The 17015-nt window shown below is 38.4% G+C and overlaps 1 protein-coding gene across 1 annotated transcript in view; it reads right to left on the bottom strand.

Annotated features, from left to right (window-relative positions):
* Positions 1–209: 209 nt before the first annotated feature.
* The window catches only part of LOC131247835 (uncharacterized), a 31637-nt gene continuing 14831 nt past the window's right edge, over positions 210–17015 (bottom strand). The window contains exons 5-7 of the mRNA XM_058247750.1: positions 7214–7382; positions 3432–3589; positions 210–724 (exon numbers count right to left, since the gene is read on the bottom strand). Of these exons, the coding sequence (XP_058103733.1) occupies positions 482–724; positions 3432–3589; positions 7214–7382 (570 nt within the window). The 3' untranslated portion in view covers positions 210–481. The remainder of the gene's footprint in view (positions 725–3431; positions 3590–7213; positions 7383–17015) is intronic.

Here is a 17015-nt window from a genome sequence, read left to right as displayed (position 1 = left end):
CTGCCAGGCATCCCTGCAAGAATTAGCACAAGCAATGTCCCCTTGCATAATATGGATTCCGAACATTCATGATCTGCAATCTGGTTGTTGGTCTTGACCAAAAAGCCCAGCTAATACACATGAAATCCTTTTTTGTTGACATACATCTCACTTTTCAGTATGCGTATACAAAAGACCGATTTGTTTTTAAACAGTTCCACCTAATACTGATCAGAATGGTTGCAGAACTGCACTTCTTCAAGATATCTGTATTCTTTTTTTACAGATTGGAAACCTGTACATGGATGGTGATAGTTGGATGTGCTGGCGAGAGAATACACATCCTCCCGAATAGACATGAAATTGAATCCACACTGCTGTTAGAGAAGGGTGATGGGGGAGTTTTTTTTTTTTTTTTTTTTTTTTTTTAAGGCTTACTTACAATTGTCCTCCCAAATAATCAAAATACAATAATCAATGGAAAATGAGCTGCTTTTAGACATCAAGTGATGGAAGGCAACATGGGATTCATGCTGAGTCCAGATCCACCAAAAGTTCCAGGTTCAGCATGTTTTACTCTTCCAAAGCGTCGAATGTGACGCAAAAGTCTAGCCAAGAAGGTGTTGTGGCATATTGTGGAGCTATCACAGACAACCGCTACATGTTTGCGTGCTCTGGTTATGGCTACATTCATCCGTCTACTGTCTCCCAGAAAGCCAACAGCTCCCAGTGTATTTGATCGAACCTACGGAGAGGCAAACATCACCATTTTTAGTAGAGCTCAACATCAAACTGTGAGAGATGGTGAGCCTAAGACTATCCTTAAATAATGAATCTGCATTGTCATTTTCCTTGCTTCCATGCAAGGGTGATATCAACATTGTTTGAATGAGCGTATCTTTTGTGATTGCATTTATGATTGCCTCTGCTTATTAACAAGAGAACATATGTTGAAATGATGTTTGAGCATTCATAAGGAAAAGAATAATGCTTGCACCAACATCAGGTAAAGTGGTTGTGGGTTGCTAGGAAATCACGTTGCACCACCAGGAAACCAACCGAGCTGACATCTTAAGAATGCACTTTGGCTATGCATAATTTGATCATGTGAATATAATGTGAAACAACCATCACCATATACATGAGCATACATAGAAATCAACAGAGAAGGAGACGCTGTGCATACACAGGGAAGATGACAAATTTAACCCAGTAGATGGGGATACAACCAATTATTAGAGAAACACCATCTCGTGACAGGGAAGGAGAGACCTCGCTTTTACTCTCCACCTTCCAAACAAGTGAACCTTTTATCCTTTCATTCATACAACTGGGGACCATGGTGCAAAAATGAGACTGACCTAATGATTCTAACAATGTGATTAATGCATGAAAATGGGCAGTGTGAAAGATCTCTCCAATAGGCCAAACTGTGGATTGCTTATGATTCCAAGAACTTGGGTTAGATGATGCTAATCATCAGATCTATGGCTCATAAAAGTCAGACAGTTACTGGAAAGTTCAATATTCGAAGGTTATGATCATCCACCGGTGTTTTTGCACCATGGCATCCCAGTGGATGGATCCATGAATGAACAATCTGGATCAGTGACTGATTGTCTGACACAGTAATCAATTTATCAACGATAGTGGCTGATATTATCGATACCACACTTGTGAGATACAAAACTCGGAAAAATCCTGTGTCAATAGATATATCGCATGTATTGTGACTTTTCATTCATCTTCCCTTTCTAAAAGTCCAATGTATTCATCAATATTTGGGAAATATCACAAGTATGATCTATACCTACATATATTGCTGGAAGTTGAAGAAAATTTTGAAATAATAATAATAATAACAATAATAATAATAATAATAATAAACCATTTTACGTCAGATTTTTTTGGGGAAATTGTTTCTAAGTGTCTTTTTGCAATTAAAAGTTGTTCTGCATGAAAACACAATTTTAATGGAGAAAACGCAATCTGAGAGTGAAATCAGGCCGAACCCGTTAAGTGAGAAAATTTTGATTTCAGTTGTTTAAACTCATATGTTTTTCTACAGATTAGAAGAGAACAAGCGTAAATCAATATCTATGCATGAATTTCATGCATTGTCATTATTTGGAGCAAGAAATTTCTATTTTGATGATGATAATGAATGAATTGGGGAAATCCGAATTCCTTCCATTTTCACCCTATAAATTTGTCATTTCAGTGAAAAAAATATATACATGTAATTAGTGTATGTCGATCTACAGATTGGCCACACTTCTTTTCAGAAAAATTACTTTGATTAGAAATAAGAATTTTAAAATATATTTAAATAGAGATATGGAGTGGATAAATTAAGGCATTATTTCCACTGAATAACTGAACATTTTTATTTGAAAACATTAATGCATTAACAACATATTTATTAATTAAAAACAATATTTGGAAAAAAAAAAAAAAAAAAGACAAATAGAAAAATTCTTACTAATTATTACATAATAAATATGTAATTGGGAGATGTAAAAAATTAGAGATGGCATACCATGTAAATTTGCAGGACAGTCAAGGGTTCCAGATTGGAGGCTCCGATACCATGTAAAAAATTAGAGATGGGAGAATTGCGTGCTTTTCATCAAGTGTAAGGTCCTGAGTTTATACATGAGAGATGGCACCATATATGGAATAATACAATAAATATGAAATCCAATCTAATTGATTTAATTGGATTATACCCTAATTAAATCTAAACAAAAAGGAGTATATACAAGAAATTAAGTATTTTCCTAACAGACACAATGGAAATGAAGTCCTTCCTAATAGGAGAGACTTTAGATATTCGTGTTTTCAAAAAATATTAATTATGTGGATGTAATTGCGTCACTTATGGTCAAAGATGCTAGAGAATGGAAAATAACTAGTTATTATTTGTAATGAGTTCTAAGTGTGTAATCAGGGGTCTTTCAACATCTCTTGAAGTTTCATTGAAAAATTCCACCATTTCCCTAAGCTTCCCCAATGTTTCCCTCTGCAATACATTGCACGATACATGCAATATTTCCCAATGTTACCCACAAAGTTTCTGTATCCGAAGGGTGCAATACAGATGTGATACCGATACAAAAAGAAAAGGTCCCAGCTAGCAATTAAAAGGTTTGGTGATGTTGCTGATGTCCCCATGAAGGTGTGGACATCCGGATTCTCCTATATGTATAGTCCAGTCTAAATAGAATCTATTACTGAAATGGAAGAGAGAGTATCAGTTAGAAGCTATGGGGACATCACTAACATCCCCATGAAGATCTGGGTGTCATTTCCCTGTAATATAATAGTGCAGTCTAAATAGTTGTTGAAATCGAAGAAGGAATGTCCTTGAATGCCACCCGAAATGCAAAATAGTTTCACTGGTCAGAATCATTTTGAATATCAAGGAATTGAGTGCCTTTTTGGAAGCATACCATTGATATAATTACTGCATCGGCCTCCCGACCTTGAAAGCTATCAATAGTTGCAACCTCAATGCCGACAGCCTCTGGCAGCCCATCTAGTCTGTCTCTCAAAAGCTGGACTTGAGCAACATAAGGAGATTGCACTGCAATGGCAGTTGGAGAGACTCCTGCATAGACTTTGAAGTTAAAAACAAAACTACCATGAAAAGGGGCAGAACAACTCACCAATATAAAAAAAAATCACCGAGTAATGGATATTTGGCAATTTACAATCACAAGCTTGTAGGAACTGGAAAAAATTAATATGTTAAAGTTTTAGCCCCTTGTTCTAGCCAAATGGGGAATGGATGCTTGGGCATATAATCTAATACACCCAGTAGTGATCCTTTTTCTTATTGGGCGTACAAGTCATATGCATAATTATATTCCCACTTTTTGTTAGATGTAAGGCATGCCCAGGCACTCCTTAGTAGATGCGCACTAGTAAACCCTTCAAGAAAATCCCAAACCCCATAAGGAACTTTGTAATTATACTTAGAATTAAGCCAAAATTCCCCATCTCAAGAACTCATTTCTCTTTATGCATCTAACCAAAGTGTCCCTCATCATGTAGTCCTCTAGATCAATCTTTTGTTAACCTTTTAGAGTCCTAAAGGCCTGAATAGCCTTTCTGATGCACTTGGAATTTTGAAAATTCAAAAAAGAATGATGCTTTGTGGCCCATCACTTCTGTTTATTCTGCTTACCCAACTTGACATATACCGTAGGAATATCATGCCTTGCCTACGGAAGCCCCGAGAATATATATATATATATATATATATATATATATATATATATATATATATATATATATATATATATATATATATATATATATATATATATATATATATAGTTATTTCCAAACTTCTTCACCATCAAACCAGTGTTTTTACAGGATATCTGCTTAGGGCCTGTTTGGACCATGGAATTAGTTGCTATTGAATTGAATTAGGTGGAATTAAGACCATTATCACACAATGATTATATGTCTGGAAATACCACGGGTCTCTACTCATGGCTCCGTGGTAGACTCACAAGAGTTTCAACACAGAGGTCATGGGTCCGAGAACCCATCGTGGTTTGTGTGGGTGTGAGAGTGTGTTTTTTTTTAAAAATGTCTAGAAATACCATGGAATTTTGACCATCCAGTCCCACGTTTGAGATCAAATTCTTCGTTTGAGAAAACCACTGTATTAAGTGAAACCAGCGGTTGGTGGACCATGGAATTGTAATCAACAGACCAAATTTCACAACTGATGTCAATCACCTATATGCATATGCAACTCGAGTGTCATGTGTAAAGGGTGCATATGGATGGATGGCGTGGATTAAACACACGCATCAACTTGGGGTCCATAAATGTAGTAGATTTTGGATCCACCAAAAATCCCGCCGTATCTTTTGTTGGGACTAGATGATATGATTCATGGATTAATTTAATCCTTTTCATCATTCCAAACGCAGGATAGAATTTACATTGGACCAAATGCAATTCCATACAATCTAATCCCACGTTCTAAACAAGCCCTTAGGGTTTTGTCATAATTGAAATCATCTGTGTGTTGGTTTCACTATATTGTTGCTTATTCTTATTTATTAATTCATTGATTTTGTCATCATTTAGAAAATAAGATCTGTAGATTATAACAGTTCCCCCCTTTCCATGTAAGAGACTGAAAGGGTAAACATGGCTACTAATGGAAGAATACAAACTAGTCATGGGAAGCATTGCTTCTACGGTAGCATTTTGAGAAGATCATGAATTTAGAATCCAAACTAGTAAATCTTTCAGACTGAGAAATTATAAATTTTCTATTAAGTACTCAGACAAATTGATACTCCGTCAGATTTCAACGGATATGGCATTGTATTCTTTTTTAGAGACAAATTGATACTCCGTCAGATTTCAACAGATAGGGCATTGTATGCTTTTTTGTAGATAGAAGATACTTTCTTTTCAGTGATGGGGATAAATGCCATCTTATGGCATGCACGTAAAATGGATGACAAATCCCTTTCCTCTCCTGTAATCAATGCTATTACATTGGTCTCTATCAACTGATTCACAGAATCATCGGCATTTCATGGCATGGTGTTGCCGAATCTATGGAGATCTTGATTAGGTTGACAGTAATCTAGTAACTTGTCATTAAGGAAAGTTACAAGCCTGTTTATAGCGTCAGTTCTTCCATATTTCCACTTACTTGAGTGGAACGTCTACTCATGTTGTTAAAGGTTTTAATTAACAACCGCACATCTATCCCATTGGGCATGCCAAAACGGTGTTGGTCATCAAATTTGGCCACATGGAACACATACGAAGGTTGCGGGTGTGCTAGAACTGATTGGGTCCGATTCAAACCGTGACCACCAACCCATGGCATCGAGATAGAGAGTGGCTCAGTCGTGGCTCGACGGTTCGTCTATTTGGGCAACTATCGTGCGCCCGTTACTCAGGAGATTGGCGGAGGTTGGGGCTCTTCCTCCAAATGAGCTCTTTTTTGCCTTGGAAATCCAAGGACTTGCATGAACAAGGAAAAGAGATGGATGTGGTTTGGAAAGAGGCGAATGTATTACCACTATGAAGAATTGCTTGCTTGGCTAGAGCAGCAGGGTGCTTTAAAAAGCAGCGTGTTGATGCGCAAAGCAAAGGCAATGCCGAGAATTACAACTACAATCGGCCCAGCATATGAGCGTAGGCGGATGGGTTCCTAAACTACTGTATTCCTTCAGATCCAGCACACAAGCGCAGATGGAGGGGAATTATAACTACTGCCTACGACCTAAGTCGGTCCGGCAGATACCTAGGGATAGACTGAACCTAATTCTATGTTAAAGTTCCGTTGCTACTGAGCATGGAGAAACTAAGCCTAGATAAACAGCATTGCGTTGGATTGATAGTTGTGTTTGTTGTTGAGTACTGGATCCCCTCCTCTTCGATTTGCTTTTGGTATTTACAGGCTTTAGGGAGAAGGATGAGAGAATAATCATCCATCAACGTGGCTCTATCATGTGCAACCAGCTGGGAAAAGAGTGGTTACACTTTATCGACCATGATCTTATCTATGAACGTGCACTTAGAAGTTGATGTGGTTGGGACAACCATCTATCTTTATCCGAGAGAGATAAATAACGAAAATGTCCTGAGACAAGCCGATCCCTAGCCTCATGCTATCTACCTTCTCAAATATCTTCTTTGACACATGGCAACATCGACACCGTCCATCTAATCCATAAGAATTTTGGTACAAACACTGATAGAAAATATCTTTCTCCTTTGTCCGTTCTGTTTTCCCCTTTTTCCTTCCCTCTGCCATGAACTAAAACACTTTGTATCCCGCATCCATGGTGACAAATCTCCTTTGTCCATTCTGTTTCCTTCCCTCACATTCCTTCCCTCCTTACTTTTAGTGGTGTTTTTTCATGGTTCATTGTCCTAGATCAAGCTGCTAAACTTGTGCTTGAAACAGCTCAACTTTTGACCATATTTCATCTAGACAAAAAAAGAAAAAAAGAAAAAAACACCCTCAATTTTGTCACAAATTGTTCAACTCAAGTCAGCAAATAACTAAATAAATAAATAAAAATTGCCAAGACTCTACACTGTTATAAATTTTAAATATTAAATAGTCAAGTCTTGGTGTTGAAGACTCAAAAAAACTCAACCGACTTATTCAGCTTGAATCGATTCAACAGAATTTAGAGTCAAGTTATCGAATTTTAATACTATGAGCTAAACAACTTACCAGAATAAATAAGAGAGAAAACATGTTGCACAACAATGTCTGCTTCCCCTTCATTATAGAAGGAGCCTGTGCCGGCTGGGTCCATTTGCTCCTCACATCCAACAGACAAGCTGCCATATGGCATTCGCGTATCTAGCAAGAGCAATGGGCACTGAGTTATCCATGTAGCCTGCAATGAAAACATGGCCATTGTCAAAATGATAGCTTGTAGATATCATCATCATCATCATCATCCAAACTTTATCCCAATTAATTGAGGTAAGCAGCTTATAGATATAATATCTAAAATGAAAAGAGTACAAGAAATCATAGAAGTAGATTAGAAATGTATGAGTAGATAATTGCCAAGATACATAAGCATCAGTTTATAAAAACAAACAAAGATAATAAGCATCTCAAATCTCAAGAGGTTCTCAAGAAACTCTAGTTTGCTAACTAGATAAATTACATGTTTGATAAGTCATTGTGTTTGAATTAATATATATCCACCAACTACTACTGTATGATGCATCCGTTTGTTGTTGACTATTCACAGTTGGACAAGACAGTTAGTACAACAATTTCACTCATGGGTAGCAAGTGCTAAAGTACTCATCAGCATAGTTTTCAAACCTGCAGTCACTGCCCATGTCAATTTGGTCCGGTCAACGGCCTGGTCACTGTGTCAGGACAATAGGCAGACCCTAGTCTGTATGTAAATCAGCCTTGGTTTCCCAAGTTGACTCAGATTCAATTGACTCTGCAGTCGACCAATGAATGTATACCACCTATTTGATCAAACTAGCCAATTTGACTGATACAGGGACATTGATATGCCAATAGAGGTGTACATAAAATACAAGAGATTGTGGAGAAAAGATATCAGTTCCAATGCATTGCCGATAGCCTGTTGCTAGTCTATCTACCTCACAATGACTCGCCTTGATATAACTTATGTCATTCAAATTGTAAGCCAATTTGTTGGAGATCCTTGTCACCCTGATATATCTCAGTGTTATCGATCATATCATTCATTACTGCGGGTAATGACTGTTGAGGGTCAAGTATTGCATATTAGACCCCAGTTGTTACCTGAATTACGAACATGATAATGTTTTAACGGGCTATTTTAACCATGTTTGTAATGCAAGGAGAATTGACGAGCGTGGATTGAAAAGGATGCTAAAGGCATGGATTTAATGCTCAAGCATCACCAAGGCATTGGACGGGACTCCATGGGACCAAGATAGAGGATTTACACGCCGGAGATCAGAGAAATTCCAGCCACTCACTTTAAATAGGCCTGAAAGACGTCCATAATGCAAGATCACAGGGTTCCCACCATCTGATCGGCTCCAAACTTCATACATGGCCTGAAGACCATAAATGAACCGTACACGTAAAATTTCAGCTCCTGGATCCTTGTGGAAATGGCCCAACAGTCAGATCAGCCCACAAATTATCAAATTGAGGCCCACATGCTATGTGGATGTGCTTCAATTTTGGTCTCAACAGATTAAATGAGATGAAAAGGTGGATGGATGGATTGGATTTTACATATACATCAAGAAGGGCCCACTTTAAGAAAAGTCGAGTGCACAGAAGTCGTGCACTCGCTATGCACCGAATGGACCAAGTCGGTTAGCAGGCGCTGACCCGACTCCTCTTGTAAAACGGAAACGTCCGTTTCCAGTGGCGTGAAAACAGAGAGGAAACGTGATCTCTGTGGGCCACCGTCATGGTCCAGATGACTGATCTGGACCGTCCATGAGAATCACGAGGACCATATCACTCATGCCTAGGTGGCTAATTTTCAAAAGGTCCCGGAGATCCATTTTTGATCTTCCAAAAGCAAGATAGACGGTGAATGGATCTGGTACAATGGGTCATGCAGAATTTGAAAAAAACTCACCCTTCCTGACCAGTTTTTCGTCAGGAATCCAATGAACGAAGTGGATTTCTCTGAAGACATCATTATGGGGCCCACCGAACACATCAGCGCAACCTGCGTAAGGTTTACGCGCGTCCGGAAAATTTGGATTTTCCGTGGAGTTACGTGACCCAGAACGTGATCGGATCAGCGATCCGAACCGTCCAATGGAAGCCCCAGCCAGGTTTGACCCTATCCATGATGGAAGATGCAATAATCGGGATGATCAACGTCCTGATTTTCAGTCCAAACGCAGCCTTTTGTGCGTTGCTTGCTACGAGAAACAGAGTTGGCGCCGGAAGCTTTTGCTGCGTAAAGAGGAGTGCGGAACTCCCTCTCCAGGACATCCTAGCCTACAAGAAAGAAGAGAAAGAGAACGGATGGGGGACGAAAGGATCTTGGCTCGGTCGGACGTGCATCAAAAGGAGGAGCGAGAGTAGAAGAGTTAGAGGTTTTCTTATTTTACTGTTTGTTTTTATTCAAGTTCTAGCCCGTTCATTGCTGGCTAAACCTCTTAGCTAGGGCTAAGAGGTGAAGCTTGTGGCAAGATGGGAAGACTCTATGGCTTTGATTTATTACTAAACTGATGTTGATCGTGGGTTGATTTTAAGGAATACCTTTAGTTTTTAATGGTTTGTTGTGACTGAAATTACAATATATCTGCGATGGCTTTGTGTATTTCCTTTCATTATTGTGATTATGCAGTTAGGAAACCTTGTTGTTCACCATTGCCCCTTGGACATGGTTGGATGATGGAACCCTTCCTAACATTCATACATCACTCAGATTGGCCGTGGATTGGTTTAATTCTGTTATTTGCTTTGTCTCGTGGGCATGGTTTTGTGATGGAATCCATTCTAATTTACATCTGTCTTGTCTCTTGGAAACTAGATCAACAACAGTTCAGATTCGATTTTAATGATATATCTTCCAACTAGATGAAGATGGGACTCGAAGTCCAGTTGAGTTCATGAATCAAGCGTAGACTTCCCTGATACCTACAAGTGGATCCTCTGAATCCCTAGTTTCCTTCCTCTGAATTCTTTAAGTTTTAGATTAATATTTCACCATTATTCCCTCAAATTCATTCGATTTAGATTTCATCTTAATCTAGTTCTAGTGACTTTCAGATTACGCACAGGTTTCGGTCCCTTGGGATTTGACCTCGGTCTTACCGAGTTTATTACTACATCACAACCCTATACTTGGGGAGTGAACAATGACTCATAGCGGACTCTTTTTCCTTTTCTAGATCTTCTTTGTAGTTGTGAGCATATGCGTATGCTGATTGTGTAGGATTCCCAGATACTTATCACTTGACTGCTGGGCGCTGGCTAGTTTGTCTTTCTTGGAGATTCACTGATTTCCTACAAAATGTAAGAAGCAACACACGATTTTTGAAGTCCTCAGCCGAAGCACAACAATGCCTTCTGCCTCACGTGGCAAAAAGATCTTCTTAGTAACTTGAATATCCATCTTTGAACACCCACACCATTCTATGATGATAACAATAGCACATTGCATATTGCTCCTAATCATAGATTTGAATATCGGTATCGCATTGGCCGATACGGGTGTATCATATCCGTATTGAGTCGATACGATATGCTATACAGCCCCGTATCGGTAACGTGTGCACTGTATCGGGCCATATCGGGTCCGATATCTTGAAGCCATATAAGTCAGGCCCGATATGCGTATAAAATGCCCAAACTAGCCCTTTCTTTCCCCTTTTCGATCTCTCTCTCTCTCTCTCTCTCTCTCTCTCTCTCCCTCTCTCTCTCTCCCTCATTTCTCCTCCAATCTCTGGAATACCTCGAATAAATCAATCCTAAGTGATTTTTGGCGCCATTAACAGCAACTTGGAGGATCAAAACATCCAATTTCAGCCGATTTGAATGATCGAAACATTTTGGGGCCGATTTTGAAAAACTCAGAAAACAGGTTTAAAAAACTCCATTTTCTGCTATTGATCCTTCTTCTAATCCATTTTTATGTTTATTAGACCCCTAGATCTACAAGAAAAAAAAAATCTATCAATTTTGAAGATCGATTTAAGCTTTTTTAGGGGTTTTTTAAGTTTTTGGGCAATTATGGCCTATTTTTTATATTTTCCAAAAATCTTTTTTTAATTGAGCTAAGATCTGTTATCTCCGGCCATTTCCAATTTTTTTTTAAAAAAAAAAGTTTATTTTTTAATTAAATATATCAAAAAATATCTAAATTCCATAATTTTTTTAATATGATGCTTCTGATCACAGATCTGGAAAAGCCATGCATTTTTTTATTAGATCCACACCAGATCGGATAAATAAAAACTGATTTTTTTATTTTATTTTATTTTTGTGGGGGGTGCTAAGTTTATTGTTTTGGATTTTTTAGTTTGTATTTTTTTATCAGATCTAAGTACTTTAGTCACCATTTTTCAAATATCATGTCTACTTTTCTCAAAACAAACAAATATATATATATATATATATATATGTATGTATGTATGTATGTATGTATGTATGTATGTATGTTTAAACTTAAAATGTAATGCATCATGCATGTCTAGCTCACTCTAGGAGGATGCAAATTTCTTGGTTGCTTCAATTTCAGTTTCATATACTTAGTTTCTTAGTTGATGTCTTGATGATGCAAATTAATAATACATTTTTATTATTATTTGTGGCTTGTGCAGACTCTAAAGTACTATGATGGCAATTGTTGGATAATTGTATTTGTTGGGATGACTAGAAATGAGAATGAAGATGTAGGGTGGAAGTATGGAGCAAGGATAGGTGGGAGTAGACAACAAATAATGTGCAAGTTTTGCAGCAGGAGTGTGAGCGAGGGCATGACCCAATTAAAACAACACTTGACCCATCAAGAGGGTCAAGTTTCAGGGTGTCCAAGTGTCCCTCAGTTAGTAAGGGGGGAGATGAAGAAGAACATAGAAGAAATTAAAGGTAAAAAAGGCGATGAGGGAGAGAGAAGGCTGCGCTTGACCAATGTACAACAAAGGTGTTTGAGGATCCTAATCCGCTGCCTGATGAGGACATTGATTCAGTGGAGGATTCAAATAGGGAGATGACGATTGCGAGGAGGGAAAGTTTACAAGCTCACCGTGATGATGATGATGATGAGTAGCGCCGAATGTGTTGGGAGGACTGATTCGGTTTGTGGTGTGTGTGTGTGTCTATGTGTTTGGGGGGGGGTCCAAGGAAATAGTGGATAATCTTGGAAAGGCAATTGCAAAGTTATTCTTACACAATAGTATTCCCCTGCATGTTGTAGATTGCTCATACTTTCAAGTGTTTGTGGATGCAGAAGCTAATGCGAGACCTAGGATTAAAGCACGAATTCTTATGACATAGATTCAAAATATTCAAATGAAGTGTACCGGGAAGTGTGAGCTTATGTATAATCATTTAGAAGCATATGGGCAAGTAGAGGGAGCACAATCATGTGTGATGGTTGGATTGGCCCAACAAAATTGAGTATGATAAATTTCATGGTCTCTCCCACTTGGGTACAGTCTTTATTAGAGCCATCGATTCATCCAATGAAATGAAGAATGCTAAGTATATATCTTGCCTGATGGATAGAATGATAGAAGAAACCGGGTAAAGTAATGTGGTGTAAATTATCACCGATAATGAGGCAACATGTAGCCTAGCAGGAACACATCTTACAGCAAAGAGGATATTGGGAAGAAGCCTAATGTGTCAATATTGATTGAAAATGCAAGATTGATCACAACATATATTTACAATCATAAGTGGATAATTGCATTTATGAAAAAATTCACAAGAAGGCGGGAGTTGTTGAGGCCTAGGGCGACTAGATTCGCCACAAATTTCATAGCCATGGAGAGTTTGTACAATCATAGAGGGGCACTTAGCGAGATGGTTGCATCTCAGCAATGGCTCAACTAGAAGTATGGATAAAAGATGAGTGGCACGCTTGTGGAGATGTGTGCAATTATAAGAGACAACAAGTATTGGAAGAAAGGCCAAGAAATTATAAAAGCAATGAAACCTTTGATTAAGGTTCTTCGACTAGTGGAAAGTAATGATGATGGGGACATTAGAGGACGTACTCGAGTGTACAAAAGATGGAGACGACCATCCACATCAGCGCAACTTTTTTGTGGATGGGAGACGAGTTCCAGATGAGGCCCACCAGGCCATTTTGAAAACCCCACATGCATTGGACGTGCATCAGGAATACTCCACTTTGAAATGATGCATGTGGGCTGCTTAGGAAACTATTTTAGTCATAGAATTTCTATTTCGTGTCGATCCGACTGTCGGATCTTGTCGATCAGGCCACCGGATCTTCCTGACCCCTTGGACTCTGATCGTGCTTTCTTTATATTTTTTGTTATTTTTAGGATTTATTTGATGGTTAATATTGATAATAAATATTTTAGTTTTCTTATTTTGGATGATGGGCCACTTCGCTTAAGTGAGTGGCATATAAAACCACGGGAGGGTGGAGTTCCAACCCTAGTGGTGTTATTGAGAAGAAAGAAAAAAGAGAAAAGTTCTCTTGTGTGAAAGAATTTTTCTCCTTGTGTTTTAGGGTTTGTGAAAAATTCTCCCTTCCAATTGAATTGTGTAAGGGTATAAGCTTGTTTAGTGGTGGATTTCCAAAGGTACATCCTTCATCTTCCTCTTCTTCGAAAGGTATTTTTCTTCTTACATCCTTCCTCTCCCTTCTTCGAAAGGTATTCTTCTTTCTCTAGTCTTCCTCTTTTCCTTTCCATTACAACCTTCTAAACCCTTTATCGTTTGAATCCCTAAAAACACCATTCTTAAATTTCCATCCATGAATCCAAAACCTTAATCAAAATCTGAATTTTATTTATTTATTTTTGTGAAACTTTTCCAAAACCAGAATTTTGCCTGCATCATCATCTATCCATGTAGTTGTTGCACTACCCACGCTAGATTGGAAGTCCCTACTTCCAAGTGGGCAACTCTTGAACTATTTTATATTTTCATGCACCGTATATATGAAAACCAAGGATCCTCATGTTATAAATCTGAATTTATGAATCTATTATGAGGATATGCTTGATTTTATATGTCGATTGATGAAATTAACGTGTAATTGATCTCCCATCTTGCATCCTAGGATAGCTTCCATCATCTTACATCAGATGATAAACCGAAGATGGGCTTTCTTTATGAAGCAATGGACAGAGCAAAGTTATCAATTAACCGTGATTGTAAACACTACAAGGAATATTAGAAGCTCATATATAGGCACTGGAACAGACAACTTCACCATGATCTCCACACAGCAAATAAACATTAGTTACAAACAGTGATTAAATTTAGTTATTATTTTTCCTTCAGTTCTTTATGTAGTGTTGAACATTTGATGTGTTCTATTGTTCTCTCTTTTAAAAACTTTTAGGCTTCTTTTTAAACCCACAATTTCGATATGCAACTACATATAAAGATGTCGATGAGATTACAATTGGTTTAAAGAATGTTATAAAAAGGTTGGAGCCGGACATTAACCATCATAGGCCTCACACCACTTTGGATTGGAGATCGCCTCTTTAAAAATTGACATATCATGTAGCTTACTCTATGTTATTTACGCTACACTCTACAAGGACTGAACGTTACGCAACACGCGGCCGCTATTTAAAACACTGGATAGAACTCCAGGTGGTTGTAGGAGGGCCTTGCCTAGTAGAACCTTCAAAGGGAAATGAGGAAGAAGGACAAGGTAATTCTTCTATTCTTGAAGGTTGTCAAAACCTTGACTCACTACTCTAAGGAGTAGAGCTATACTCCATGGCCTTAGGTAAGAAGGAATTCCCAAGCTTTTGATCCCCTTCAAGACTTCTCCTTCTCCATAGGTCTAGCAGCAATTTTCTAGGTATTGCAAATTTAAGCTCTTATCTGCTAGCTAAGGCACTTCGAGATTTTGGAGAGGCAAGACCTCTTGTAGCAAGAACAAGGCATTCTATAAAGGTAACAGTGGCCATAACAACAACCATTGTTACCGTTACAATATGGGCCATAACGGCCATTACGTTCTTTTTATTTTATTGAAAAATTAAAATTAAAATTTTATATATATATATATATATATATATCGGCCCCATAACAGGCCGTTATGGGTCATTTTCCCCATGACATATAACAGTTGCCACCATTACCATTACACAATGGCCGTTATGGCACACCATGAGCAAGAGGCTTTTATGTGTGGAGGAGAGGGTAGCAATGTTGTAAATTGAGGGGAAGTTGGGGGTATGCTAAAGGGCAGGAAGTTTAGGGATGTTTGACAACTGGTAAGATCTAGGAGGTTGATTGGTGGTTGGAGGCTAATTTGTAGAGAATTGAGGGGTAATTGGGCTTAGGGAGGGTTACAGGAGTCTTCTAGAAATTGGGAAATGACTGGTGGAGATTAAAACACTTAGGTGAATCTTGTGGTTTGAAGGAAGGGTAGTCTTGGAATTTTAGTAGATAAGGTAATTAGGGGGGCAGGTTAGGGTCAAACTAAGGCTCCTAGGGCTATTTTGATTTTTTAAAAATGGGTCAAAGGGTCAAAGGAATATGGAGATTTGAAACATTGTTTCCTACACATAGTCTGGCACACACACCTCTCAGTTATCAGTTGCAACTTGGTGAGTTGGATTTGGGAGATATATAGCTTTTTGGGAAAGAGACTTGACGGTCTAACTAATGTTTTCGTTTTGGGGACAAATTCCTGGTAATTAGGGAGATGTGGGGCCCATAAGTTGGTAAAGTTCCTGTTCTGCAACTGCCAAACAATCATGCACAGTATCTGATATTTCAACTATAACTTCGTGCCTGTAGGATCATCCTGAAGCTTAAGAAAAACCACTTAGTGGAAAGATCACTTAATGGTCTTCAATATGGCTATCTGGATCAGGGGATTTGTATACCAAAAGCTAAAGAGATCAGGGCTTGAAGTGGGCCCGGAATCTGGCTGTGGACACGGAAAAGTGTCCAGGGCCCTTTTTCTTTGGATTTTCTTTCTGAGAAGCAGAAAAGGTTTTCCACACCCAATGAATGCTCATAAAAGAATAGGTGTGGCGACTACCCTTGGGTTAGGCTGGGTCCCATACCATCCCGGGTTCTCCCTCAGGTCCCTATTCCTTAAGCTTCAGGGGTTTCAGTGAGGTTTTAGACTATACCTAGGCTTAGATTGGGTTTGGGCTGCTTAGGTTGAGATTGGGCTTCAAGGTGGGCTTCATACTAATGAAAATTCTACAAACCATTAACCTTGATACAATGCAAGACCCTCTCCCCCTGATGAATGGGTTAATTAGCCTAGCACGCTATCGAGTGGGATGTCCCAAATGTTTGTACAATACAGTTTGGGCTTTCTACTTTTATAAGTGGGCCCATCGTTCTCTGATCCAAGCCAATGATACGATGGGTTCATTGCAGATGGTCCAAGCACCAAAAATCTCCCAAATGGGTAAAATTTAACCCTTCAATAGGTGGCCCAACCAATAGAAGATTAAGAAAGGAAAGACAGCAATGGCTCACATTCAATTTTTAAAAAAGGCTCGATGTTCTATAGCTAGAATCTTGCATTCTGGAGAGTTTTTGATTAATAGAAAAATTCACAGATAGGCCCATCATATCTTTGAATTATTGAACCATTGGGTCCCACGTGTACAAAGTAAAAACCTAAACATACTGTACAAGCCAATAGAAAAAAAAAAAAATACTGAAACACTCTTAAAGACCATTTCTTTGAAAAAGATACAATCAACTTTCCCAAGCTTTGATGATGATGATAAATCTACCGAAGAAAACCTTAATAAAATTAAAGATGCTTCTTCAGTAGAATCATTTGAGAAAGAATGGATCTAACAAAACTGCATAACTGAATAGAAAAGGAAAGAAA

The sequence above is a fragment of the Magnolia sinica genome, chromosome 6 (assembly GCF_029962835.1).
Source record: "Magnolia sinica isolate HGM2019 chromosome 6, MsV1, whole genome shotgun sequence".
Taxonomy (NCBI): Eukaryota; Viridiplantae; Streptophyta; class Magnoliopsida; order Magnoliales; family Magnoliaceae; genus Magnolia; species Magnolia sinica.
The sequence above is the reverse complement of the archived record's forward strand: the minus strand, read 5'-3'. Positions and strand labels throughout refer to the sequence as shown.